General features: G+C 41.5%; 1 protein-coding gene across 2 annotated transcripts in view; it reads right to left on the bottom strand.

The window, feature by feature from the left end:
- Positions 1-25,555, bottom strand: part of LOC143889972 (ABC transporter B family member 26, chloroplastic-like) — a 97,101-nt gene that overhangs the window by 12,861 nt on the left and 58,685 nt on the right. The window contains exons 10-11 of one of the 2 annotated variants that reach the window (XM_077394407.1): positions 11,950-12,160; positions 2,792-2,865 (exon numbers count right to left, since the gene is read on the bottom strand). The exons of the other annotated variant lie outside the window; for it this stretch is intronic. Of the exons in view, the coding sequence (XP_077250522.1) occupies positions 2,792-2,865; positions 11,950-12,160 (285 nt within the window). The remainder of the gene's footprint in view (positions 1-2,791; positions 2,866-11,949; positions 12,161-25,555) is intronic. 2 annotated transcript variants of the gene reach the window in all.

Genomic DNA, 25,555 nt, shown 5'->3' on the forward strand with positions numbered 1-25,555 from the left:
AATCACGCAAAATCCTCCTAGCCAAATTGCTTGACAAGCCATAGTTGTGGCAGCGATATACTCGGCTTCCGTACTTGAAAGCAATGTAGTAAGTTGCTTCTTGGATGCCCAAGCTATGACACCCGATCCAAGGCTAAAACAATAGCCCGTTGTGCTTTTTCAATCATCAATGAAACCTGCCCAATCACAATTAGAAAAATAAATCAATTTAGAGTTAGTGGCTTTTGAGCACACAATACCAAAATTAATTGTGCATTGGATGTATCTCATAATTCTCTTTGCTGCCCCAAAATGATGCTTGCTTGGATTGTGTATAAACCTGGAAATAATACTAACTGCAAACATAATATCTGGCCTTGTATGAGTTAGATAAATCAAACCACCAACAATGCTTCTAAAATTCTTCTCATCAGCTTTTTCAACTCCATCTTGTAAAGTAAGTTTCTCATTAGTATTCATAGGTATTTTTGCAGGTGCACAATTTGTCATACCAAACTTCTTCAATAAATCCAAAGCATATTTTTTTTTGACATATGAAAATCCCATTGGATCCTTAAATAACTTCAATTCCAAGAAAATAATGCAATAGACCCAAATCTGACATTTCAAAAATTTTCAACATTCTCTCTTTAAATTCCTTAACCATATCAATAAAACTCATAATATATATCATATCATCCACATATAAGCAAACAACTAGGATATCATCACTATAAATTTTAACATAAAGAGTTGGTTCACTAGCACTCTTTTGAAATGACCTTTCATGAAAATACCTGTCAATTTTACTATACCATGCTCTTGGTGCTTGTTTAAGTCCATAGAGTGTCTTCTTCAATTTGTACACTTTATGCTCCATGCCTTTGATCTCAAAGCCTTGAGGTTGTTCTACATACACTTCTTTCTCAAGTTCTCCATTAAGAAAGGCTGATTTCACATCAATGTGAAAAACTTGCCAATTCTTTTGAGCTGCTAAAGCCAAAACAATTCTAATAGTATCCATTCTAGCAACAGGGGGGGTTACTGTTGATGGGGGAGAGGGTACCGGGGTAGGGGAGCTACGGGTACGAGGTAGGGGGGTAGGGGGCTACGAGGTACCGTCGGGGGGGGGGGGGGGGGGGGGGGGGGGTGGGGTGAGGGGATTGAAGCTGAGAGGAGATGGGAGGGGGGCGACAGAGAGGAGAGGGGCGAGAGAAGGAGAGTGGCGACGCGAGGTTTAGGGCACGCGGAGAAGAAGAAGACAGAAGGTCTTCAATGGAGGTCCCTAGGGCACGCTAACCCTAGGGCTCTGATACCATATTGAGAGAAAAGAGTTAGAGAGAAAATAATGAGTTGAGAGGATCTCCCCCTCACTCTATTATATTTATATTAGAGTTACGTGTACAAAGTTCAATATGCCCTTAGGCATATCACACACTCTGACATGGTTGAATACATAAATCCTACTTTTTTGGGCTAACTAAATCCGACACCATATTCGTGCTGGATTATGACACATGTACACATCTCCATGTAACAAAGTATGTTGCCAAATAGTTCCATAAAAAATCAACCACATAATTCCAACACTGATTCAGTTTTGCTTTCATGAGATGAGTACGAAAATCCCAACAATTTAGAAATCATCACTCTACATCCACAACTACTCTGGCCAACTCAAGGAATTCTGCTTTTTTATTTCACAAAGGTCGTCACCCTGGGTCATTGAATTGGGAGAATCAAACCATATGACAGGTGAGTACTCTATATTTTCCTCGTTTTAATAAATTTGTCCTTCACCCATTTTTTAACTTGCTGATGGTTGTTTGTCTTTGTGTCAGGTAAGGGTACTATTTTTCCTACCTCCTCCCTTCCATTGACTTCTGTAAGTTTCCTAAGTTTCCCTGTAGTCTGTTATCTGTAAGAAAATTGTTAAGGTATAAAAAATTAAATAACGCCTTCTCCAACAGCTTAAGCTTTTGGAGTAACTGGTAGTTTCACAAAAAATAACCAGCATTTTCAAGGATCTAATGACAAAGAGGACAATTGGTAGTGGACTTGATTCGAAAAACCTTTATTAACTGAATCGTGGACCTGATGGCTGCATCTTCCAATTCGTGGACTTATTGTGGACTGGAGCTTAGGGATTGGTTTCAAGTATTTCCCTTCAAGTAAGTAATCATCTACTCTCTCGTCTCTTCTTGCAAATTCGGGTTGCCTATTGCTGTTTTTGTGTGGATTTATTCTTGCTTGATTTTGATCTTTGCACTAGGTTTGTTGTTCATGTAGTTTGGGAGATTGTTTCATGCCCTACTACTCCTTTGTTAGATTATTTTAATCTATGATCTTTTAAGTCTATTTCAACAGTCTAACTGTTTTTGTGTGTGTGTGTGTGTAACCCTTCCCTGAACTGCATCATCCTCATAGATCATCTATTTGAAGACTGTAAATTCTTAAGAAAACATATCAGCTCGAGGGGGAGAGTATAGAGCATATAAAATCTTTAAGGGGTGTATAGAGCATTTTTGCATTTTAAAACGAGGAAAATTGTATATTTTTTATTTTACTTGTATGCATAATAATGGTCTTTTGATCACAATGGGGATTGAATGAATCCACATCCACAGCGTCTTTTCCCCATATTGTAGATTTTATGTAAGATCATAGAACATAGTCATACATCAGGCATTAATGTTCAAGCTAGTCTCATTTCACGTAGAAAACAAAATGTTCTAGAGACAATTTGAAAACAAAACTATATATCATTCACTAACTTAATAAAAAATACGATGATTTTTTAGGATAAGCATACCGTCATCCTTGAAGGGTAATGAAAAGACACATTAGCAAACTCAATATGCCCCATCAACCTTCGCAATTTCAGTCCTGTGATACAATAGGATTAAAATATTTTACTGAAACAACTATAATACAAACAATAACCTGAAACATAACAAGTGACTATTGCAAGCAACCCTGTACATCTAAGCATCATTAAGGACCTATCTACAGTTTCTTACTACATTGATGTCTTTGCTTGCAACAATTATTTTATCTTAATGTTGTCAAAACTATCTATCCTCTTTAGGTTGAGAGTTTTCACATTGCATTTCATATGGTTTTGGTACTTTTATTGCTACTTTTTAATGGTTATGATTGCAGCGAAGGATTTAGATCAAGTTGTGGTGTGTGATCCCCTTGCAAGCTACATTGAATTAATCATGTTGTTCATTGCTTTTGGTTTTTTTTTAGGTCAGGGATTTGACATTTTTTGGGAGGATTCCAAGAAGTTGAAGTTGATCAGTTTGTTGGTAGAGTGCTGATCAAATAATAAAGCATCTTCATTTAGTTCGTATGAAAGAAGGCCAAGGAGACGGAGGAAGAAGAGAAAGAGTAGAGAAAGAAAGAAAGAAAAGAATATAGAGGAACAGAAATTTGTGAAGGCCTCAACTCCAAGCCCACAACCCACATGCTTTATATATGCATAACAAATACACAGACACGCAAACATATAGACCACTTCAACTGAATTACAAGAGTTGCCACAAGGCAATCTATGATGAGCCACATCGTACTGATCACTACTAAGTGCCTTAGTAAATATGTCAGCCAACTGCTATTTGGATCTCACACACAGAAGATATCAATTCTCTAGTGACCTTTCATGAACAAAATGACAATATACTGCAATTTAATGCATCCTCTCATTGAAAACTGGATTATTAGAAATGTAAGTAGCTGTCTAATTATCACAAGGCCTTCCAACCCCAAATCCTAACTCTTCCGTAAGGGCCCGTTTGGATGCCGAGAAGATTTTGACTTGGATTTCTCACATTTGCAGCCCTTTCTGCGTTGTGAATTGGATCCGGATCAAATCCTTGGATTTCAAATCAGCAACTGACAGTGAAAAAAATCAGATTTCCAAATATGCTGTGGAAATAAGTAATTGGAAATCCACAGATCTGGCAGTTTCCTTCACCCTCTTTGCTCCACAACCTCTCCCCTCCAACAGGAAGTACCCCCTTCCCTCTCTCTCTCCCTCAACATGAGCTGGCGGATCTATTCATTTTGTATTCAAAACTCAATTCCAAATCCAAATACAAAATATAAGGTATCCAAAAGGGCCCTAAGTGTTTTCAACCGCGTCAACACACATGATCTGTGAGACATCGCAGAACACTTGGCCTCTACACTGAATTATGCAACCATATCATGTGAAGAAGAGAGGAAAAGGAGACAACCATCCATGAATAACGATGTATTTATTCATTTCGAAAAACTGGTTACAATGACTAAAATACCCCTATATTGTATTCTTTAACAATTTTCCCCTTTTCTTATGATTATTTTCCTTTTTTATTATTTTCTATATATTAAACAATGAACGCCATTAAGAAACAAAAACATAGGAGAAGCTACTAGGACTTCATTTTTTTTTTTTTTTTTTGAAAGATGACAAATTTCATTAATATTTGAAGCGCAATCGGGACCAGAGGTTCTAGCCTGCTTTAACAGATATTAGATATAGGACACCAGACATATCCGATGGTTTACAAAAGAGACAAAGCATACTTCCAAAAGAAAGGATAGAACTATCCTTTTCATAATGGAATACGGACATTACATATATGAAAATATTTCAAATTCCTCCTGTTCTACTCCCGCCTTAGCCAGAGTGTCAGCCATCTCATTTGCCGATCGCCTTCGATGTTCAAGCCGCGGATTAAGTACTCGTAATAGATCCAGTATTTCCGCTACTAGCTCCTGCAAGCTCCAGGGACCCTTTGATGACTCAAAAGTCCAAGCCACTACATTTGAGGAGTCCCCTTCCACAAATAAGGGTCGCTGGTCGCTCCAATTCCCGCTCTGCCAGGATTGCCCAAAGAGCTGCCATCGAAATTTAGTTTCAACCATCATGTTGGCGGGCATGACCATTTTGGTTTAGGCTTGAAACAAATAGTCATGTCCCATATTATTGACCACTAGTTCCTTATGAGGTCACCCATTACATAAGGAGTTTGTTTCTTGACCTTTGTCCATGAAATCATTTTAATTTTGATATCCGAGACAATATGAGCCACAGTTCTACTTTTCTCCTGAAAGTTGTCTATTACGTTCTTTCCAGATATTCCATACTATGGCATATGGAGTTGTTGCCCACAGATATCTACCCATTTCTCCAAAGGGACCTGTGCACCATCCAGAAAGTAGGGAGCTGATAGACTGAGGGCACACCCAAGAGACCCCAAAGGCTCCGATTGCTTTTATCCAGATGTGAAAAGCGAAAGGGCAGTGCAACATTAGGTGATCCAGGGTTTCTTCATTTTGATGACAAAGGACACACATACTAGCCATACTGAAATGTCTTTTCTTTAAGCGATTGCATGTATTGATCCTCCTGTGTATCAGTGTCCATCCAAAAGCTACTACCCTTGGTGGAGCCAGCGATTTCCAAATACGCTTTACCGGAGAAAGATGACCTTCATTTAACAAAGAAAAGAAAGACTTGGCGGAGAAGTCCCCACTCGAAGAGGGGATCCAAATTCTTTCATCCTCCTTGTGTTGCGAGCAATATGCCGATTCCAGGGAAAGAAGTAATCTCTGGAACTCTTGAATTTCATTGTCCTTGAGGTCTCGGCGCAAGCAAATGTCCCAGAACCCTCTTCCACACTGACCCTCTCTCACCAAGTAGTCAACAACAGTCGCTGCTGGATTCGAAGCAATTCAAAAAGGCCCCGGAAATTCCAAGCAAAGTTTAGATTGACCACACCAGAGGTCCAGCCAAAATTTTACCTTAGTCCCTTTCCCACTTTGTATCGGATTGACCGGTCAAATTCCTCTTTAACAGAGCAGATGGATTTCCAAGCACCTGAGCCCTTTCCTCCCGTTGGCTTTTTGAAACTCCAATCCCCCCCTTCAGAACCATATTTTAGCCCTGTAACCCGATGCCATAAGGCAGATTTCTCTACCATATCTCCACAACCACTTGCCAATCAATGATTTATTACGTACTCTAATCTTACCAATACCGAGGCCCCCGTTTGCCTTTGACTGCGTGACTGTGTCCCAACTAATTAGGTGCCTTCCCTTCTTCAGAGTTCCATCTCCGTCCCATAAGAAGTTTCTTTACAACCTCTCAATTCTCAAGGCCACCTGAACCGGAATTTTGTATAAGGACATGAAATATATAGGCAAATTAGAGAGAGCTGCTTTGATTGGTGTGATCCTTCCCCCAAAAGAGAAATACTTTTTCTTCCAAGTAGCCAACTTTCTTTCAATTCTTTCAACTACCAGATCCCATTGGGATGCCGATGGGATATCGAATCCTAAGGGCAGGCCCAGGTAGGAAATCAGGAAGGACTCTGCAGAACACCCAATAGACACTGCCAATCGATGCACCTCTAGTTGATCCAGATTGATGCCCAGGAGCATGGTTTTACCTAAGTTAAATTTAAGGCCAGATGCGACCTCAAACCACCTGAGGATTGTCATAACATTAAAGATAGTGTAGGGAGTGTATTGAATAAATACCAGTATGTCATCTGCAAATTGGAGATGGGTTATCTCTTCAGCTAGCGGTCCCACTCGAAATCCCCCAATCAACCCCATTTTGTTTGCTCTTGTCAACAATAGACTAAGTGCCTCCACCACCATGATAAACAAATAAGGTGCCAGTGGATCCCCCTGTCTGATCCCCCTTGATGATTTAAAGAAACCCTCCGCTGAACCATTAATGATTACAAAGAAAGAATTATCTGATATCAATGCTCTAACCCAATTCCTCCGGGATGGCCCGAAACCCATTTTTTCCTGAATGAAGTCAAGGACGTCCCAATCGACAAGGTCATAGGCCTTTTCTATATCAATTTTGAACAGAAGGCCCGGACGCCCACTTCTTTTTGCTGAGTCGATAAGTTCGTTATCTATTAGGACACCATCAAAAATTTGCCTTGAGTCAACAAAAGCTCCCTGAAATTGTGATATGATGTCCCCCACATAATTTTTCACTCTTCGGGCTAATAATTTGGCAACAATTTTAGGGATATTGTGTATCAGACTAATCGGGCGGAAGTCTCTTATCCCAATAACATCTTCCTTTTTTGGGATTAAGGCAATGAAAGTCGCCTTCGCTGCTTCACTAATGATTCCTCTCTCTGGGCAAATTCCACAAAGAAAGCCATAATGTCCTTTTTCAAGATTCTCCAAAAGAACGGGAAAAAAGCCATAGGATAGCCATCCAAACCTGGGGCTTTGTCCCCAGCCATTTAGGAAATAGCTTGTTCGACCTCCTCCTCTGTAAGATTTGGATCCAGATTGGCTCTCTGACCACCAGAAATTCACTTGAAGTAGAGACCGTCCATCTTCGGCCGCCACTCCACAGTTTTTGATTAGAGGGCAGAATAGAATTCCACAATGATAAGGTTGGGATCTTCAACTATTGATTCACCATGCTTTATGCAATTGATCAGGTTTACCCTCCTGGAGTTGGCTGTTCTGTGAAAGAATTTAGAATTCTTGTCCCCAGCCTTAAGCCACAATGCACGGGATTTCTATCTCCATCGGATCTCTTCTCTACGCAGAATCATCTCATTTTCAGCCAGTAGATTCAACCGAGCTAACTGATCCGGCTCTGACAGAGTTCCTTCCTCCTCTTTGAGTTCAAAGGAGGCCAGCCTATTTGAAATAGTCTCTTTTTGTTGAGTATTGGTACCAGCCTTTTCAGCTTTTGGCAAATAATATATCCTTTCCAGGCCCTGATCTCTAGCTCCTCCCACCAATACTCTACCTTTTCACAAAACCTGGTACTTCCAAGAGGTCTAAATCAAATCTGAATGGACGAGGGCCACCAGAGAAATTTGAAATCTCCAGAACGATCGGGTTGTGGTCCGATTCCGTTCTAGGCAATGCTTTCTGGGAGATGAGTGGGAAGCGTTCCTCCCATTCACGAGTAGGAGGACACGATCGATCATTGTCATAACAAGACGAGCCTGATTGTTGGACCAAGTGAATTTTGCTCCGTTGAGTGGGATGTCCAGTAATTCATGATTCTGAATAAAGTGTGAAAAATTCCTCATGCTGGTTGTGCTTCTCGACAGTGTATTCTTTTCAGATGGAAAGCGGATTTGTATTGAAATCACCCCCCAGGATCAAGGGACCCTGCCATGATTCTCTAAGAAAGTTCAACTCTTGTCACAATTCGCTTCTTTCAGAGGAACGATGTGGCCCATAAACGATTGTGAGCATCCAGTCCTCATTACAATCAAATGAGGAAAAAATTATAGATATCGAAAATCTCTCTTCTCTGACTTCTTTGCGACGGAATCTGCTCTCCTTCCATATGACAATGATTCCCCCTACTGTGCCAATCGCATCCTTTGCAACCCATTCTCGCTGATTTCTTCCCCAGGAACTATTAAATGTTACATTTGTGACCCCCATTAATTTTGATTCAATTAATGCCACCAAATCTGACTGATTTTTAATAATAAAGGTCCTCACCGCCCTAAATCTTCTATCCTTTCTTAGTCCCCTAATATTCCAGAAGCCTATCTTCATTGGGAGCGGGAACGTACTCCCAAGGCTTCACAATTCTTCAGGTAGGACCCCTCGCTGGCCTGGGATCCACACGGGACCTTTTTCTCCACGACACATCAAGTTTCTCGAAGATTCCGGTACAGATTGAGAGGCGATTCCAAAGGTGAAGTTGGATTTATGGTTTGATCTTTGCTTTTGCGCACCCCAACTGCTTTGTTTTCTTCCTTTTGCAGACCACCGTTTTGATGGAAGTCTCTTTGGTTTTCTTTCCTAATGCTTCAGGGCCTGCCTTAAGATGCCCAAAGCTCGATTGACTTTTTGTGCTAATCTTGGTTGAACCGAGGGCAGTGAGGTCTTTTGCTGTCTGGGCCCAGGATGCATTGCTGCCATAATGCCTGGTCTAGTCACTTTTCCAAACAGTTCTGTCAGGGGCAGTTGAAATTTGAATTTTGAAATTACTATCTGCAGGTCTTAGGGCTCGCTAGAGACTTCCAATACACGGTTTTGAGGCTTCCACGTGGGAACTGATATGTGGGTGTTGTCAATAGCACGTAAGCGAGGCTGCCACGTGGGGGTCATTACAACGGTCTTCTCTCTGGTGTTGGTCCGTTCACCGAAGTAATTCAAAAATGACGCTTATACCCGTTCCTGAACTATTCCGGTAAGATCTTGCATCGGAGTTTCATCCTCCCATCTTTTTTCCACAGATCGACTTCTCTTCGCAGACCCAGCATTTAAAGCTGGTTCCCCTCCTCTCCAAGCTTAAGTCTCATCTTCTACAATCGGATCAACCCCTATTTGGAAGGATATACCATTAACCTGAAGGACCACCAGTGATTTCTTTATTTTCCAGGTTGGGGCTATGATTCTTGCAGATGGAAAGCTCATATAGTCTGAAATACCCCAAAACGTTGGACTGGGTATTTTTGTCCCAAAAATAATTTTATTTATTTAATTAAAATAAATTAGAAACAAGTTAGTTTCCTAGTTAGAATGAGTTAGGGTTTCCAAAAAGCATGCTACATGAGGACTCTTAAAAGCAAGAGTCTATAAATAAACTCTTAAGCTACAAATTTTGGAACTTTAAACCCTAAAGGAAATTGTGTGGAGCTTTTGGGAGAGGAGAACGAAGAAAAAGCTTGAGAATCCGTCTTCCAAAAGGTATGTAAAATACAATTGTGATTATTCTACTCTCTACAGAGATTTAGATCTCTTGAGAATAAAGAAGAGATCATATCTATACAGATTTAATCAAGCCTTGTGTTCTTCGATCGAAGAACCATTGATTAGGGTTGAGGAAATTGGTTTTTCCCCGAAGATCTTCGCACTCTTTCGCTTTAGATGGCCTAATCAGTTGAGGAGATTGATAAATAACTTATTAAGACATTTAATATGTTTAAAGGAAGAAGAGAGAAGGGTTTTCGGGTAGAAAACCCGAGAAAAATAACGTTCTTATACAAATTGGAAAAACCCAAATCGCTATTCTAGGACGCCCGAAGGAGATGTCCGAGGGGTCTCTCGGACGCCCGAAGGTCAAGGGTCGGGCGCCCGAAGGCGTAAACCCGAGAGGTATCCGAGGGGGGGGGGAATCTCAGAGACGCCCGAGTGGGTGGCTCGGACGCCCGAACACACTATGAAGGGCCGATTTTGGGAGGTTTTTCCAATAAGCTTTGGGGACACAGATTTGTTCCGTAATACCTAAATATTAATCCAAGGCATTAATTAAAGGATAATATGAACTGTAGGTGATACTACGCACTAATTTGAAGATCTTGTTCGTGGGAGACAAATCAAACAAGTACCACAGGTGAGTAGATTTATTCTGCCACAGTTATTCTACATATTGGATATGATTTCTTATGCAAGTTATGCATGTTCTTGATTGATATTGACTGTGTTAGTATACACGAGGGTTAATAGTCATAGTGTGGTATTGACTCCTGGTTCGGATCTACCATATGCACGTATGTGCCAGTTAGACTTTATAGTCACAGTTTTTGCATCAGGACATGGTGTTGTCCGAGTAAGGATGCAAGGGCGCCGATTTCAGAGATTTATTATTTTCAGTAATTCAGACAGTAGCTTAGTTGAAATGCACTTCTAGTTATTTCAATTGATTTAATTGATTTAGTCCGTTGGACAAAGAGAATTAGTTTCAGCATTTATTACTTTGACAGTTAATGATAGTTAATTAGTTATATTTTTAGTAGCTCTGCTTATTGCATGGTTTCAGTGAGAATGCCTTACATATTCGTGGTTCGATGAATATGTGGTGCTGTTATGTTCCTTGACCGGAATTCGGTTTGGGGGTGTGACACAGTCTTCGTGATGTCCCTTCATATCTGTTTCAAGGACCGTTCTAAATAACGAACCCAAGGCTTGCACCGTTGAAGTCGCCCAGACATGGAGGGGGATTCTTGTGAATCTAACCCACACAGCTTCAACACCTTGTTGATAACTTGGGTTCCATTCCGTGAGAGAGGATAAATAGTCACCGAGCGCCCTATCCCCCTGTTTCTTAGGGTGGTTACCATATGCTCCTCTTGAAACGTGAAGAGAACTTCTTGAGGTGCAAGAACTGAGGGTTTTCGTAAAATAGGAAGATTCCAAGACCCTTTCGCCCATGTCCATAAATCTTCCAGCCTTACTCCAGGGTTTTCAAGACGACCAATTAGGCATGATTTTAGGATATGTTGTCTCTTATCAATCTCTTGCCTAGAGACTAGGACAGTTGGTACTCCATTCATCTTGATGATACGAGTAGTGCCAGAATCTGGCCAGACCTTCTCCTCTCCTAGGTTTTGCTGTCGGCGAGAGTTGGTTTGAGGCAAAGGTGTCACTACTGACCTACCATCCCTTCCACCAAAACAAATCCTGCAAATTTTCCGCCATTTGAAGTTCAGGTAGTTGCACCTCAAACAACCCCAGTCCTTCCGCCGGACAATAGTTTCCTTCTCGTCTGAGAAGGGAAATAGAAGGTTCCTTGTTTTGATATCCACTCTCTTCTCTTTATATTTATACTTCTTCCCAATTTCTTCTTCTCTAGCTAATACTTCTTCACCAAGAACCACAATCTGGGAATGCCCAACTTATCAACTAGGAATTCATTTCTTGTCATCAAGAATTATATGAATGCGGTGGTTACATGTGTACCATTTACAAAAAAACTGTCAGACAACATACCTCTATTGCTTGGTATTGGGGCAGTTGGGCATGAAATTTCCAAAATCTAAAATCAAGAAAAGTATATATATATATATATATATATATATATATATATATATATATATATATATATTGGTTATAACAAACATCCAAACATCTTAGGACAAATCATAATCACATGCAACATGATCAGGGTTCGTTGCCACCAAGAGAACATAATATATAAATGTAGTAAACATTCCCAATCAAGAAATCTTAACATGTGCTTACCTTGTAATGAGAATTGTTTGCTTGACAAAAGATCCATCAATTGGAAGACTTTTTCACTTGCCCCAACGGATTGCATTATTGATGACCAACTATCTCCCACCCACCATGTTGAATAGATCACCCACTCAGAGTATAATATAAATTTTGTAAGTTGCTCAACAGTTATATGACCAGCCATAATAAATATTCCTCCTATCAGCACGGCCATAGCCTATAAAATTAAATTTGTCAAATGACTTTAACAACTAATTTTATAAAGTAGAATTAAGCTAAGTAACATTAGTCCATCAAAATCATTGCTGAGAATACTTCAAAGAGGTTGACTAACAGCATGGCATACTTAAGAGAACAGCCCTTAGAAGGCAAGGAAATAACCATGCAACCCACTTGTCATGCCAGTTCCACACAACTGGGTGGGAATTATAACATTTCGAAGGACTTTTTTAAAATTTCGGTGGATCTATTTAAAATTTCGGTGGAAATTTTGTAAAAGAAGGCTAAAAACAAATTTTCAACCGAAATTTTGGTGACATTTCGGCGAAATTTCAGAATCTCGGTGTAAATAAACGACTTCATGTAAATTTCGTTTCGGTCGCGGCCGAAACCGAAATAGTTCGGCCGAAACGAAACGTTTCAGCTGAAATTTAAAACCATGACTAAAAGTAAAGTATTCGAAATTTTTATGGCTTCCTTGAAGCATTAAGTTGTAACAATTACATAAAGAGTGGTATAGATACTGTGAAAATAGGTATAAGCACCGAGGAATGATAAAATGAAGGGCGTCGTAGCAGAAACCAGCTACAAGGGCGCCCCAATTGGTCAAACCCAGCAAAGGGACCAATGTTGGAAATAGTTCCGTGGAGATGGTGGGAAATAAAGAAGAGTAGAGATGCTTCAAGGCCCGATGTCGCTTTCCTTAAGACAATATTCGCCCCCACCAGTAAGTGTGCATGGGGTATCACGAATTTGCCTCCAAGATACAATGAAGCCTGGTGTCTACACTGATATGTATGTTGACGCTTTGCACTAAGCGGAAACAAACCCAAGAATCACCTCTAGAACAAACAAGTATTTGAGACCCCTAGTTACTGTTTCTACAGAAAACAGTAAACTAGATTTTTGTTTCTGGAAGAAAAACGTAAACAGCAATTTGAAAGGCTTTTCAAGAGAGTTTGTAGCTTTCGAATTTCTCAAATTTCAAGTCCCACAAGTGGATTTTGAATTTTATTTGCAATGGTATGTTTCTGCTCTTTTTATAGAGCTACCGGTGTCTTTTCTGTTGAAAACACACCCTTACAGGGCAACTCTTTATAGCGGGTTTGATTCTGGCCGTTAGAACGTGCCCATCCGCGGTTCTACCGTCCTGATCAATCCTGGAGTGACTGTTGGGTTGTGTAAAAACCCTTTCAACCCCGTAACCGCTAGATCAACCATCCACGGTGCGGATCGCACCCTTTGGACTTTTGACCGTTAGGTAGCTGGGACACAATCCAACGGTCCTCATCACACCCGATCATCACTAGCCGTTATCACGCAATCTAACGAACCAAAATGCACCCGCTGCCACACTAGCCGTTGGAGCAAATTGGGCCCGCTGGGCCGACCGTTTGGCCTAAACTCAAGGCCATACCCGACCGGACCATTCGGCCCATCCATAGATCGATCCAACCCGATCAAGATCTAACGGTTCATATCAAATCTGGAAAAAGCTAAGGCTCCAATTGCTCCTTGCGACGATGCGTCGTGTGAAGTGCAAAGTGCAACTAAAAAAGCGTCAATAAAGCGCCACTAGCGTCCTATAGCCCATTCCCCACACCGCGCGCGTGTGCGAACGGTGCGTTGCACCGTTCCGCGAGTCCACCCAATGACTAAAGCCCATTGTGTATTAAAACAAAAGAGAGAAGTGGGAAAAGCTATTTAAACCCTTCTCCAACTTTTTCTCTAACCGATGTGGGACTATCTTTCAAAAGCTACTTTACTCTCTTTTCAAAAAGCAGCCACTTTTACAAAACAAAAGCACTTTGTTTATAAAATACTTTTAAAACCCACTTTGTTTTGAAAATTACACTAACAATCACCCGCCATTTTCAAAATAAAAAACTTATCTTATCATACTTGGAACTCTTATGCATAAATAAAGGTATCTTATGATTTGAACCTTCACTTAGTGAGAAAATATCAAAGTTGACAAGAACGGCATATTAGATGTGTCTTTAAACTAGCGATTCTATATAGCTAACAGGTTACTTTTCACACATAAGAAATTCATTTCCTTAGGTGATTCTAATCAGCCGACACGTGAACTGGCCTTGTGTCTGTATCTCGGTTTCATGAGTGCTCTAGAGACTAGTCAAGTCTCATAGAAGGCGGCACCACCTTCACACTCACATAGGTAGGCTTAAGAGTGCCCCTGTAACTATAGTACCCAAACAATTTTGTTAGAAGCCTATTAAGAGCCCACTACTCAACCTCCTCTGTTACTCATTACAGGTACCAAGCACTTTACCTGTGAAATTTCACTTAGCAACCCAAGAAGGGCTTGGGTGAATTGGGTTTCTTATCAAATTTTAAGGATTTAAAAACTTTGGTTTGCACTAGTTTTAGTTTGTTTAGAAAATTAAAATTAAGATTCAATGCAAGAGTAAAAAGCTTACCACAAGAGAAGAGGAGAAAAGACAAGATGGTAGACACAAGGATTTTTATAGTGGTTCGGTGTTAACCCAAGACCTACTCCCCTCTTCTCAAGTAGCTCTCCTTGAGGATTCCACTATCCTCTCCAAGGAACTTAAATACGGCGTTCCTTATGCCTTGTACAAACCGAGCTTCGCGCTCTAAGGGTCCCCTACGGCGCCTATTGTTGCCAAATACAAAGAAGAGTTGAAGGTGTAGCTTGGTTACCTCTAGATAGGCTGATTATATGTAAAGCACACTCACTCTCACAAGAAAAAGATGAACAAATGAAAAGCCTAAGGTCTCTCAAGAATAATCTAAGGTCAAAGTACGAGAGAGAGAGAGTGAAAATCTTGAGGGAAATGAGTATTAATGCCTTTGAATGCTCTTAGAATGTAAGGTTAACTCATTAAGTGAGTTCCCAAAGGCCCCAAGGTTCATTTATATAGAGGGAGTCAAGATATGGCCTTTTTAGACTCCCCCACGGTCTTCTCGGAATCCGTGCTCGGAGCTCCGAGTGGACTGTTGCAGGTTTAATTTTTGAACCTGGAACCTTTCTCGGAGCTCCGAGAATTATTCTCGGAGTTCCGAGAAGCCTATAACCAGCACGATTTCCAGTTTTCAGTGCTGATTTTCTTTGGACTTTTGGAACTCAATCTAAGCATGTTAAATGGAATGTCATGTGGGTCCAAATATGTGAGGACACCACCATAATCATTCTCTAGCCATTTAAGTTTGATTTTAGGTTGGTTTTAACTCCCTTTTGTGCGTTTGACCTAGACTATACATGATAGACCATATACATTCTAAAATAGCTTGGTCTTCAATCTTGTTGGCACTTTGTAGAGGCTTTGACTTGTCTTCAATCAACTCCTTTGATGCTTGAGCCTAGCTTGAGCCTTTGAGTTGATTTCCATCCTTGTTGGGCTTGAATTCAACCTTATTCTTGAATGACCTTGTCTTGCCTTTGTATGGATGATACCTTCTCCATGTCTTTGATTCCATCTTGAGCTTGAATGATTTGACCATTTGTTGTGCGATTTTGAAGGTGCTAATGCTATGAGCACATTCACTTAGCCAATGGAAATCATTAGTACATGTTAGAATAAGCTTATACAGCCTAAGGGCATTATAGTCTTTTCATATTCTTTTCATAATAAATATATATGTGTGTGTTAGGGCAAGGAGGCTAACACACAATATTTCATTCTCAAATCTCTCTGTTAACATGGTATCAGAGCCCTAGGGTTTCTCGATGCCCTAGGGACCTCCATTGAAGACCTCTTGTCTTCCTCCATTGAAGCTTATGCCCATGCCCATGCCTTAACTTCTTCTTCCATTGAAGCCCACGCCCATGCCAATGCCCTAACTTCTTCTTCTTCTTCTTCTTCTTGTTTTCTCTTTCTTCCTCCATCTTCACTGGTTGCCCCCCCTGGGAAACCCAACTTTCCCTGTTTGCCCCCCTGGAAAACCCAACTCTTCACTGTTTGCCCCCCTGCACGCTCCCCTGGAAACCCAACTTTCCTTGTTTGCCCCCTGGAAACCCAACTTTCCCCTGCGCGCCCCCCTTGAAACCCAACTTTCCCTGTTTTGCCCCCTTGGACGAACCCAACTCTTCCCTGGTTGCCCCCCTGCGCGCCCCCCCTTGGGAAACCCTACTCTTCCCTGTTTGCCCCCCTGCGCGTTCTCCCTTCTTCTGTTGTAACATCTTTCCCCATCTTCTTTGACCTATAAGGATAGTGTTCTTCTCTTCTAGCCGTCGGGTGTTCATGCCCTAAAGCTTCCCGTTACATTTCTCACCTTTTTTCTCCCGGCTCCGCTTTGTTACATTTTTCTTTGCTTCCTTCTTGATGATTTAAGCTTTGTCTCTATGTTTCATTGTAGTTCCACAAGTATGAGGCTTCGTGCTTGTTTTTTCGGAGTCCTTCCGGCGGATGTTTGTGGGTTTTCCTTCTGATTGTTTATTTTTCGTGGTGATTTGCTTGTCTATATTTGGCTGCCCTTTTCTGTGGGTGTCTGTGATTGTTGTGGTGTGTCTTGTCTGGTCTGCTTCACCCACATCCCATTGAGTTTTGGTGTTTATTATGGCCTTGCCATCAGCTTCTTCCTCCGGTTCATTTCCGGTGTCGATGACCTCTATGACATCCATTAAATCGGATGGCGCTAATTACCCTGCCTGGAGTCGTTCTGTTCACCTCTATTTGCGAGGTCAGGGCAAGTTACGTTTCATCACGACAGATTCTCCGGGTCCGAAAGATGCTGGGTATGATAAGTGGAGTCAGGAGGATGCTCAGCTTCAGTCTCTTCTCCATCAGAGTATGGAACCAAAGATTGCGAGCCACATGCTATTTCTGGATACATCACGGGCAGTCTGGTTGCGTGCTGAGACACTCTATTCCGGCAGCAACAATCTCACGCAGATTACTGATGTTTACAGTGACTTCTTTCGTATCTCGCGTGGAGATAAGACTGTCACTGAGTACTATTCGGATTTTGTTGGTCTTTGTGAGCAGATTGATATTTATCATCCCCCATCCACCGACCTTAAGGTCTTGGCTCAACAGAAGAATGAGCTCCGTACTACTGGGTTTTTGGATGGCTTAGGGCCTGAGTTTGTCCCTCTTCGGCAGCAGATCCTTGGGTTAGGCACGCTCCCATCTTTGGATGAGATCTTTTCTCGCGTTCAACGCACTCTACGTCTCGATCCGGCTATCTCTGTTGTTGGTGACCAGTCCACCTTTGCTGCCCAGTCTGGTTCCTTTTGGGGCACTCGTGCTAGGGGTCGTGGTCGCAGTCGTCGCGCACAGGGCCGTGGCTTTGGCCGAGATTCAGGGGTAGGCTGTACTTATGGGGGTCGTGGCTCACATTATTGCAGTCATTGTGACATGGAGGGTCACACTATTGATTTCTGTTACGATCTCCATCCCGAGCTGCGTCCCGCTCGAGCCGCCCACTTCGCTTCTGAGACACCTGCTGCACCTACTCCTGCTCCCTCAGACACCATGCTCGTCTCTCGACTGAGTATGAGTCACTTTTGTGCCTACAGGAGAAAGGGAATCAACCGGCTGCTCAACTTGCCACAGAAGGTAGCAACCCATCTTGCTCCCTCAGCCACTCCGCTTCCTGGCTTATTGATTCTGGTGCCTCTCATCATATGACAGGTAACAGTAAACTTCTTAGTTCCTTTACTTCTTGGCTCCTACTAAGATGGTCACCTTGGCCAATAGGACTCGATGTCCTATTTCAGGCACTAGGACTGTTACAGCCACATGCCACTTATCCTTATCATCTGTACTCTGTGTTCCTACTTTTCCCTGCAATCTTCTTTCTGTTAGTCAGCTTACTAATCGCCTTAATTGTTCAGTAACATTATTTCCGTCTTATTGTGTTTTTCAGGACCTTGCGACTGAGAAGACGATTGGTTCGGGGCATGAGACAGATGCCCTATACTACCTGGATGATGCTATCATTCCTCTCCTGAGCGTTTGCAGCGTTCTTCAGTTGTTTCTGGTGTTATTAGTCCTTTTCATTGTGAGTCCTGTCAGTATGGAAAACACCATCGTGTTTCCTACCCATCTCGTTCTGTTAGTCGTGTCAGTATTCCTTTTGAGTTAGTGCATTCTGATGTTTGGGGTCCATGTCGTACTCCTTCTATGTTTGGTGCGAAGTACTTTGTTATTTTTGTTGATGATTTTTCCAGGATGACCTGGCTTTATATAATAAAGGATCGTTCTGAGGTGTTTTCTACATTTTGTTTATTTTATGCTGAAATTACAAATCAATACTCATGTTTCCCTTAAATGTTTACGTACTGATAATGCCCGTGAGTTTTTCTGATTGGCACGGTTTTCAGGAGTTTCTTTCTAGTCGTGGAATTATTCATCAGTCGTCTTGTGCCCACACTTCACAATAGAATGGTGTTGCTGAGCGGGAAATACGGTATCTTGTAGATATAGCTCGCACCATTCTGTATCAGATGCATGTTCCCAAATCTTTTGGGCTGACGCTATGCTTACAGCCTGCTTTCTGGCTAATCGTCTACCATCTTCAGTTCTTAGCAATCGGTCCCCTTTTTCGGTGTTACACCCTTCTGAGGATCCGTTTCCATGATCTCCCAAGGTGTTTGGGTGTGTTTGCTTTGTTCAGGATCTCACCCCAGGAGTTGATGAATTGGCCCCAAAAGGCAATCAAGTGTGTTTTCTTGGGTTATTCACGAACCCAGAAGGGTTATCGATGCTACAGTCCTCAGCTTCGCCGCAAATTTATCAGTGCTGATGTCTCCTTTTTTTAGGATACTCCCTACTTTCCTGCTTCCTCTTCTTTACTGGTATCTCCTCCTCCGTTGCCATTGCCGGTTCCGGTTCCCAGTTTGCCACCGGATCCGGTTCAGCGTCCCTTCCAGGTATATACTCGCAAGCATTTTACTACTTCAGTTGAGCCTTCATGCCCTGCCATCTCTTCTCAGCAAGCGGGTCCTTTACCCTCATCCTCTGATGATGCTACTCAGGTTGATGAATCTCTTGATGCCCCCATTACGAGCCGTACTCGTTCTCGTACCACTCATCACCCTATTTCTGATGCGGTAAGTTATGCTTCGATTATCTCCTTCGTATACCGCATTTATTTCATCTTTGTCATCGGTTTCTATTACCCGCTCTGCTCAAGAGGCTATACTTGATTCGGGATGGCGAACAGCTATGGAGGCTGAGATGGATGCTTTGGCCAAAAACTAGACAAGGCAGTTGGCTTCCCTTCCTCCTGGTGCTCAGGTAGTCGGATGTAAGTGGGTGTTCACCGTCAAATACCTACCTGATGGCTCTGTTGAGAGGTTAAAAGCCCATCTTGTTGCCGCTTTACTCAGACTTATGGGATTAATTATGTTGAGACATTCTCTCCAGTGGCGAAGATTCCTTCCATCCGTGTATTAATTTCTTTGGCCGTGAATCAGTTTTGGCCACTATATCAGTTGGATATCAAGAATGCGTTCCTCCATGGTGATTTGCAGGAGGAGGTGTATATGGAGCAACCACCAGGGTTTGTTGCTCAGGGGGAGTTGCAGCATACCGTTTGTAAGCTTAGAAAGGCGATTTATGGTCTTAAACAGTCTCCCCGTGCTTGGTTTGGGAGATTCAGTGAGGCCATCCTATGATTTGGTATGAAACAATGTGTTGTAGACCATTATGTGTTCAGCTCTCGAAGCAAGGATGGTTTGATTCTCCTGGTTGTATATGTTGATGATATTGTTATTACAGGGAATGACAAAGCAGGAATACAACGCCTCAAAGATTTCCTTCAGAATGAATTCAGCACAAAAGACTTTGGTGCTCTGAGATACTTCTTAGGCATTGAAGTAGCACATTCAATGCCCAAAGGAAGTATTCTCTTGATTTTGGAAGAAACAGGTCTTCTGGGGGCAAAACCTGCACAAACTCCTATGAATCCGGATGTCAAGCTTTCACCTGATCAGGGGGAGCCACTAGAAGATCCTGGTCGATACAGACGGTTAGTAGGACGGTTGATCTATCTCACAGTCACTCGTCCGGACATTGCATATGTTGGTGTGGTTAGCCAGTATATGAGTGCGCCTCGGACATCACATTGGTCAGCTGTGATTCAGATAGTGAAGTATCTGAAGAAAGCTCCCGGGAAAGGTCTTCTCTTCAGGAAGCATAACCATTTGAGGATTGAGGGAAACTCTGATGCAGACTGGACCGGATCTCCTGCTGACCGGCGATCTACTAATGGCTATTGTACCTTCATAGGTGGAAATCTAGTATCTTGGAAGAGTAAGAAGCAGGACGTTGTGTCACGATCAAGTGCAGAAGCAGAATACAGGGCCATGGCTTACACAAGCGGTGAATTAATTTGGCTACGGTCGTTTATGTCAGAGATTGGATTCTCATACTCCTCACCTGCATCCCTCTACTGTGACAACAAGTCGCCATTCACATAGCTATGAATCCGGTATTTCACAAACGAACTAAGCATATAGAAGTGGATTGTCACTTTATTCGTCACAGGATTCGGACAGGCCAAATTCAAACCGAGTTCACTCGAACGAATGATCAGATTGTAGACATGTTTACCAAGCCGTTGAATGGAGTTCGATTGAGTGATTTATGTAACAAGCTGGGCATGTATGACATTCATACTCCAGCTTGAGGGGGAGAGTTAGAATAAGCTTATGTAGCCTAAGGGCATTATAGTCTTTTCATATTCTTTTCATAATAAATATATATGTGTGTGTTAGGGCAAGGAGGCTAACACATAATATTTCACTCTCAAATCTCTCTGTTAACATAAAATCTTTTTATAACAAATTGAGTTTGTTAATCATCAAAACATGTCAATTGGAGTACTTGTTGAACCCTTGGGCTAACAATCTCCCCCTTTTTAATGATGACAAACACAATTTGCCTTAGGGAAGGAGCTCCCCCTTAAGGGATCAATAGAACAAATAATGCTCCCCCTAAGAGATTGATTTGATTGACCTTTTAAAGCATTAATTACAATAATTGAAATTGATTGCAAAATTATAGGCGTGGAGCTTTGCTCTCCCTCAATATATGCATATTATTATGACTTGAGAGCTCAAATATTCTCCCCCTTTTCTCATCACCAAAAAGGTGGAACAAAAGGAAAGAGGGTATGTGGGAACCAAGGAGACAATTAAAGTGCAATGCAGTAGAGATAATGTATGAGTTTAAGAAGATAGAACCGTGAACGCAAGGGTAGAGCATACCATATATATATATATATATATATATATATATATATATATATATACACAGTGAAATGGATACATGGAAAGATAATCCCAAGTACATCCAAATGTCATCCAAAATACATCAAGTACCATCCAAATACACTCCAAGCAACAGCCACATACACACCAACAACATCTACATAGATATGGTCCTAAGGTCTAAAACCATCATATGCCCAAATACAAACATCCAACCAAAAAGATCCATACAACCATCCAAAAAGATCCTAAAGAGCTAAACCAATAGAGAAACAAGCTTAATACATCCAAGATGATCTAAAGAGTCTGCTCAAAAAGATGTCCATCATTATCAGAGAACTGAAGCCGTCTACTGCTCTAGAGGAGGCGGTGGCTGATAAGAAGAACTGCCCGGCTGCTGACCCCACTGTCCACCGGAGATGTACTGGTAATAGGCGGTCCACTGGTCATCCATATAGGTGGTGAGAGTCTCGAAGTGAGTAGATATCTTAGTGTCCACGTGGGTCGTCAGCCTCTCGAACTGCGAAGCCATAGATCGCTCAATGGCCTCCTGCATGTGGGTCAGATCTTGTCGAGTGCAAAGCTGAGAAACATCCTACTGTGCCACTGGTGCCTGTGCACCTTGGTCCTCCTCTTCGTCTTCTCCATCATCTTCGAAGTCGGCTTCATCAGAAACAATTTCAACCTCTACCGGATCAAGTGCTATGCGTTTAAATGTCTGATCATCAAATGGAGCGGTGGGAATGATGGTCATCTCACCATCCAGAGTGATACCAAAATGGCGAAACACATGGGTGAGGATCATGCCATACGGCAAGGAAGCTCGGTAGCGGCCAGGAGTCTGAAACATGTATCGAAAAATGAGGTAGGGTAAACAGATTTGGCGACGTTTAAGGACACAGTAGATGAGATACGCCTCCAAGGGCCTCAGAGCATCAGTCATCCCACCACGAGGGGTGAAATTGTTGTACATGAAATTGTGAAGCATCCGCCCAATCGGAATGAGGTTTGAAGCTTTCATAGGCATATTTGGTTTGTAGCGCTTGATAATCCTACCATAGACAGTGTCATGATCAAGGTCTGGAAGTGAATCGGTCCAATCTTCCGGCCAAAATAGTGTGGAGGACCCTCATGGCTAATCCTAAGAATCTCAGCAAATTGATGATATGTGAGTTTAATGATGGTTTTCTTGACCCGAGATTTAATTTTGAAGAATGAAGGGGAAATGATGAGATTGGCATAGAAGAGACGCACCAGGCGAGGGTAAACGGGGTCGTTAATGTGAAGAAAAGGAGTCCATTTCAGGGTGTCAAAACGGTCTTTAAGTTCAAAATGGACAAGGACTTCAAAGTCGATGTATCTACCTGTGAGAATGTCCCTATTGCCGATATCCGCCCATAATTTCTTGGCCTTATCCCCAGTAAAGGAGTTGGGCACAACCTCTGCTGCCACAGCCGGAGCCTTGGCCTTTGCCTTTTTCAGTGAAGGGCCTTCTTCCTCAGGGTTGTGTTCGTGTTCTCCACCTTGGGAGGAGCCTCCAATGTTAAGATTTTTGGTTTTAGGAGCCATGGATGAAGAACTAGGGTTTAGGATTAGTGAAGAAATGAAGAGAAACAACCCTAAATTGAAGAAAACTAAGAGAGAAGTGAAGAGAATGGAAGATAGGAGAAGGAAAAAGAAGAATGGGTGAGAAAGATGGGGTTTTAACTAAAGAGGTGAATTTCTAGGTTTAGGATGGGAAAATTAAGGTTTTCATGGAGAAAAGAGGGTTTTGGAGTGAGAATTGGGTTTGAGTGGATTTGAGGAGAAAAGAAGTTAAAGCAGGTAGGGTTTTGAGTGGTGTGAGAGAGGAGGAGAAAAGAAAAGAAAAGAAAGAAAAGGGAAGAAGTGAGAAAAAATGAACCGGTCAGCTCCGAGAAAAAATCTTGGAGTTTCGAGACCACCCAAAAACATTTTTTATTTTTCTCTGTCCCGATTCTTGGAGTTCCGAGGGACAACCTAGCCTTGTTCTCGGAGTTCCGAGAATCCTTCCAGGTGCCTCCTGGGTCATTTCTCGGAGTTCTGAGACAAATCTCGGAGTTCCGAGAATGCTTTTTTTTTTTGTAATTAACACAATGATGTTTGCAATTAAAAGCATATTCAATAAAGATATACACTCAATGGAAAAATATATATGACAATACACATACACATTCAAGCTTATGGTCATACATATATATTTCTAATAAAGATAATACATTTTGATCACTCGCTCAAAACATGAATTTCATATATGACTTAACAACGGTTTTAGATGAGGGCACATGGCCAAGGGTTTAAGTATTTTAATTAAAGTGAGGGTACCGACTCCCCCTTTGAATAAACTAGGCTATGGGCACCAATTGAGTGAGTTTTAGAGTTAAGGTTGGATCATCTTAAACCATGTAGTCACTATTAAAACAAAGGTGAAACATTTATACATGCATATACAAAGAGAACATTATCACCTATTCATGCTTCTTTTTCAAACTCTTTAACTTGATCCAAACTCCAAATGTTGAGTTCACTCTTAATGTCACAAAATCTATCATCATTTAGGGGTTTTGTGAAGATATCCGCCAATTGTTCATTGGTGTGGATATACTTAATTAAAATATCTCCTTTTTTATAATGATCTCTTAAGAAATGATGCCTTGCCTCTATGTGCTTGGTTCTAGAATGTTGAATTGGATTCTTTGCCAAGTTGATTGCACTTGTATTATCACAATGGATTGGAACATTGTTAAATTCAATATTGTAATCCATGAGAGTGTTCTTCATCAATAGGATTTGTGCACAACAAGCTCCGGCTGCAATGTATTCGGCTTCGGTAGTAGACAAGGCTACGGAGTTTTGTTTCTTGTTAAACCAAGACACAAGAGACCTACCTAGGAATTGACATGTGTCACTTGTGCTTTTTCTATCTATTCTACAACCGGCAAAGTCGGCATCCGAGTACCCTACTAGGTTGAATTCATTTGATCTTTCATACCATAGACCTAGAGAGGGAGTTCCTTTGAGATACTTGAATATGCTCTTAACGACACTTAAATGGGACTCTTTAGGAGCCGATTGAAATCTAGCACAAATGCACACACTAAACATTATATCCGCCCTACTAGCGGTCAAATATAATAGGCTACATATCATTCCTCTAAATTTCTTCTCATCAATCGGTTTACCAACTTCATCATTTTCTAATTTGGTGGATGTGCTCATGAGAGTTGACTTGGTTTGAGAGCTATCCATTCCGAATTTCTTTTTTGAGTTCCCTAGTGTACTTCTCTTGGTTGATGAAAATTTCATTCTTACATTGTTTGATTTGAAATCCTAGGAAATAGGTAAGCTCTCCCATCATACTCATCTCAAACTCTTTTTGCATGGATCGAGCAAATTCTTCACACATCTTATCATTAGTAGCTCCAAATATGGTATCATCCAAATAAATTTGAACAATAAGCATATATTTTCCTTTTCTTTTAATGAACAAGGTTTTGTCAACCTTGCCCATTTGAAAGCCACTATCTAATAGGAAGGAGCTATGCTTCTCATACCACGCTCTAGGAGCTTGCTTTAGACCATACAAGGCTTTATCCAACCTATAGACATGATTAGGGTATTTGAAATCTTCAAAACCGGAAGGTTGTTCAACATAAACTTCCTCCATAATATACCCATTTAGAAATGCACTCTTCACATCCATTTGATATAATTTGAAATTCTTATGGCATGCGAATGCTAGAAGCATTCTTATGGCTTCCAATCTAGCAACCGGAGGAAAGGTCTCATCATAATCGATGTCTTCCTCTTGGTTGTAACCTTGGGCTACTAATCTAGTTTTATTCCTTTGAATATCTCCATGCTCATCGAGTTTGTTTCTAAACACTCATTTAGTCCCAATAACCGGGTGATCACTAGGACTAAGAACTAATCTCCACACTTTGTTTCTCTCAAATTGGTTTAGTTCCTCTTGCATAGCAACTTCATCATTTTCGGCTTCTTTTATGGACTAGGGTTCTATTTGGGAGATAAATGCCATGTTGGCACAAACATTCCTATAGTGAGACCTTGTCTTGACTCCTTGTGAGGTTTCACCTATGATTTGTGTAGGAGGATGACTAAACATGATTCTACTATGCTTAAGTGCATCTTCTACTTCAACTTCTTCTATGG

The sequence above is a fragment of the Tasmannia lanceolata genome, unplaced genomic scaffold, assembly GCF_043159265.1.
Source record: "Tasmannia lanceolata isolate RefF3 unplaced genomic scaffold, GAP_Taslan_0.1 ptg000013l, whole genome shotgun sequence".
NCBI lineage: Eukaryota > Viridiplantae > Streptophyta > Magnoliopsida > Canellales > Winteraceae > Tasmannia > Tasmannia lanceolata.